We start from the raw sequence: 3,843 nt of genomic DNA on the forward strand, positions 1-3,843 counted from the left end.
ATGTACTATTGCTGGGATTTGTAGTCCTCTATAGCCGGTGCCATTCTGCATTCATTGCTGTATAATTTTACACTTTCCTTTTCACTATATTGTACACCACACTTTTTTTTTTTCTTTTTTTACCTCCACCGCTCCAAGCTTGCTCCTGTGATGGAGTGCAATCTCAATACAAACTAGTAGTCCATCACTGGAGCCACTTAAAAAAATTAATTTTATTGTTTATCCGATTAACCGATTAATCGAACTTAATAATCGGCTAACTAATCGATTTTGAAAATAATCGTTAGCTGCAGCTCTAAAACCAGGACTGACAACAGAGGTCAGACAGTAGCAGTTGTGACTGTGCATGTGCACATTTCCTTCATCATAAGGACAACCAAGTGATCCTTTTTGGGTGCAATCATTTTTCTGATTGTCTTGGTGGAGTTACTATAATAACCTTTCTGTTATATTTCTATGCTCTGTTATTGTCGGTGCTGTGCAGTACATCCGTGTGCAAATCAAATAAACATGTTCGATGTTTTGTTTTGCATAGATATTCCTCATTTCAGAATGGCCACGTTTGTGGATCTCAATATTATGAACTGCTCAGATGTCAAGAGGCTACAAAGTGTTATTGAGATGGCAGCACATCGTAAGTATCACAGTTCACCATGTTTAAATTTGACACACACCTTACAATCTGAAGTATATCTTTTAAGATGCCCGTACAGGTTACAATCTGCTTTAGGTCTCATGACAACTATGTGGTGCAAAGATCTTACTGATTGGATACAAATTGATGGAATTACTTAAGCTGCCCATACACCTATAGATTATCTGCAGATTTTCTATGGGCAGATGGAAAAAGTGCAACAGATTCCTACATCTACGCTAAACTGTGTGGATGGAGGAATCTCCCACTGGGCCAAGCTTCAGTATCTTGCTAGTCGGCCCCACTGGCTGTCGAAATACCTGAACAATCTGATTGGATGCAGGCATTGTTCAGGTATTTTGAGAGCCAGCGGAGCCGACTAGCAAGATACTGAAGCTTGGCCCAGCGGGAGATTCCTCCATCCACACAGTTTAGCGTAGATGTAGGAATCTGTTGCACTTTTTCCATCTGACCATAGAAAACCTGCAGATAATCTATAGGCGTATGGCCAGCTTTAGGTAGGCTCTCACGTTCTGTAGTTTTTGGTAAATCTAAAGTGAATTGCAGAATCAGATTGCAACATGTAGGCAACAGATTATAAACTTGCCTTGGTGTTTTTCTTTTTGTTGTATGTTTTGGTGTGCAGGAAGCACCTGGAGATAAGTATGAGCTCTAATGATTGTATTTTGATGGCTTAATTTGGCAATGTTTAGATCTGCCTAGGTCTCTGGACAGGGGTATACTAAAATAAGGGGCATATGGATAATTAATAATGATGGAATCCTTTCACAAAAATAGCTTTAACCACATGACATAGATTGATTTATTGGATAAGTAAACTTTGTTTTATCAAGTCAAAAGAAGTAAGGTTTTTTTCTACACAACCTTTTTTTCTTTTTTTTTTTTTTATTTCCTCTCTTTTCAAAGCCATAACAGATGCCACATTATATCTTGTTCTGATTTTGTATGCTCCCTTGTGAGAAGTATGGAGGCTGCCATTGCTGACTTCCTGAGAGCACATGGCTGTGTCTGGCTTCAGTACATCTAAATGATAGCCTCGAAGCAAGCATGCTCCAAATAAGTCCAAATGAATATTATAATTCCTTATATACTTGTTCGAATCAGTTGCTATTGAAGCAGTTAGATCAGCATTAAAGCCAGTGAAAAAGAGAGCTCTGCAATGGTAGCTTATATAATTCTGTCATGACAGGTGCACTTTAAATCAGCACATGTGGACCAAAATATGGGAGCTGCTTTTCATGTATTTTATTTTTTATTGTGGAGGCTCGAAAGACATGTTCCTAAGGCTCCATTCATAATTCCTAATTTATTCATATTATATTTAGAGTAGTGATAGTAGTATTATTTATACATGATGATATGATGCATACAGGTTCCTGCTGCCCTCAGAAGAAAGGTAGATGTAAGAAAAAATATCTGAATGCTGTATGCCGTCAAAAATATTTGTTATGCTGTGAGGGCAATTAACTGTCAACAGATATTCCCAACACAGAACATAGTCTTTGTTTAATTTGATACCCCCAGATTTTCTGTTTGGTGGTTTGTACCCCATAGACTGCCCTGTTAGCTTCTCAAACTTTCTGCTGTGTTACCTGCAGGAAGCACTTCAAGTTATTGTTTTCTAATTAAGATTATTGACTGTATTTCCAAACAGAGTAATGTTATGTTTTTATCTATTCCTCATGTAGTTGGCTACTCTGCTGTTGCCATCAATCATGTAGCTGAATTTGAAAAGAAGAAAATGGTATGTTGTATTTCTATGTGCCTTTTACTTAAAGCTAATTGCTGGTGGGTTGTTTTTTTTTATTAAAAGGACCCTCCCTCCACACACACTGCAAGGGTTAAACGTCATTAAGTCAAGGGAATTATGAATACGCTGTAATACATACTTTATATCTCACTCTCCTGGCTGCTGACACCCTCTCCTTCTCTCTGGCTGAGTTGTAGGTGGGCTTTCATCTTTCTTGCATATAACACAGAACTACTGGTCCTGCATTGTACATGATGATGTCAGAAAGCCGGCACAGCCACATCATCAAGGTCCAAGAACACTGAATGGAAGTTACATGTTCCATCTGCAATCTTGGCAGAGGGACTCAGCAGAGCATGCCAGCAGCAGGGTGGTGACATCACAGCAATTGTGGTCCAGCTGCACTTCCTTCAGCCCCATAACAGAAGGTGCATACCTCTGTTCAGACCTGGTGCTGGGAGTAAACAGTGGAAGAGCCTGTACACCTATAATGCACCGATTGCGGGTGCAATGCTCTACCCCATTCCTCCACCCCGTTATATAAATATAGATTACATACTCCAACATCCAGCAAACTAAGTGTCTTCCTACTGCTTCTGTGTCTGCCACCGTATGCTGGGTTCCGCAGTGCCATTTTCTACGTTACGTCATCAAGGGGCCGGCTGTCTCTCCTGGGTTCTTGTAGCCTGCCCCTTGATGATGTGCATACGCTTCGACACATCATCAGGGATGCGGCTGCAAAAACCAGCAAGAGGCAGCTGGCTGCTTGATGATGCACATTGTTGCATACTCCATAGCACATCACAAAGCCACCTGGGATACTGATGTCACAAATCCCAGGAGGCTTTGAGGTGGTCTACAACACGTGCTCCTGCAGGAAAAGATTTTTAAATTCCCAATTTTGAGGGAAGGGTGGGGTAGGAGGGCAATTGGAAGAAGTGGGTGAGGAGCATAAGAGTCTGCTTCAAAGGGCACACTCTTATTTGATAAACTAATGCAGGGCTCAAAATTTCCACTCGCCAGCTCGCATTTGGCGAGTGGAAATAAAGAGAGGGCGAGTGGAAATTCAGTCAGGCACGCGGTCACGGATCGCGTACCTGACTATGAGAGCAGCCGCTTCTTGCCGTCCTGTCCTGGCTCCGTTACTTTCGATCGATCACCGGAGCTCTGACAGTTCTGAGCCCCGTTCGCAAGGATGGATTAGTAAGGTCTGCAGACCTTACTGCAGAGAACGGAGCTCAGAACTGCAGAGCTCCGGCCGAAAAGGAACGGAGCCAAGGACAGGACAGCAAGGAGCTGCTGCTCTCATAGTCAGGTACGCGATCCCGGTCTGTACCTGACTTAATCATGAGGGATCAGATTTGTGCCTACTCCCTGCATAACGGCAAGCAGGTGAGGGGGCTCTTTTATTTGATGTGGGCTGGGAAGGGGGAGGCAA

The 3,843-nt window shown here is 42.2% G+C and overlaps 1 protein-coding gene across 1 annotated transcript in view; it reads left to right on the top strand.

Moving 5' to 3' along the window:
* The first annotated feature begins 535 nt into the window (after window positions 1-535).
* RPP30 (ribonuclease P/MRP subunit p30) overlaps window positions 536-3,843 on the top strand; it is an 18,108-nt gene continuing 14,800 nt past the window's right edge. Inside the window, exons 1-2 of the mRNA XM_018562853.1 lie at window positions 536-634; window positions 2,344-2,399. Coding sequence (XP_018418355.1) covers window positions 553-634; window positions 2,344-2,399 — 138 coding nt within the window. The 5' untranslated portion in view covers window positions 536-552. The remainder of the gene's footprint in view (window positions 635-2,343; window positions 2,400-3,843) is intronic.

Source organism: Nanorana parkeri, unplaced genomic scaffold (assembly GCF_000935625.1).
Source record: "Nanorana parkeri isolate BGI_ZX_2015 unplaced genomic scaffold, ASM93562v1 scaffold606, whole genome shotgun sequence".
Classification (NCBI taxonomy): Eukaryota; Metazoa; Chordata; class Amphibia; order Anura; family Dicroglossidae; genus Nanorana; species Nanorana parkeri.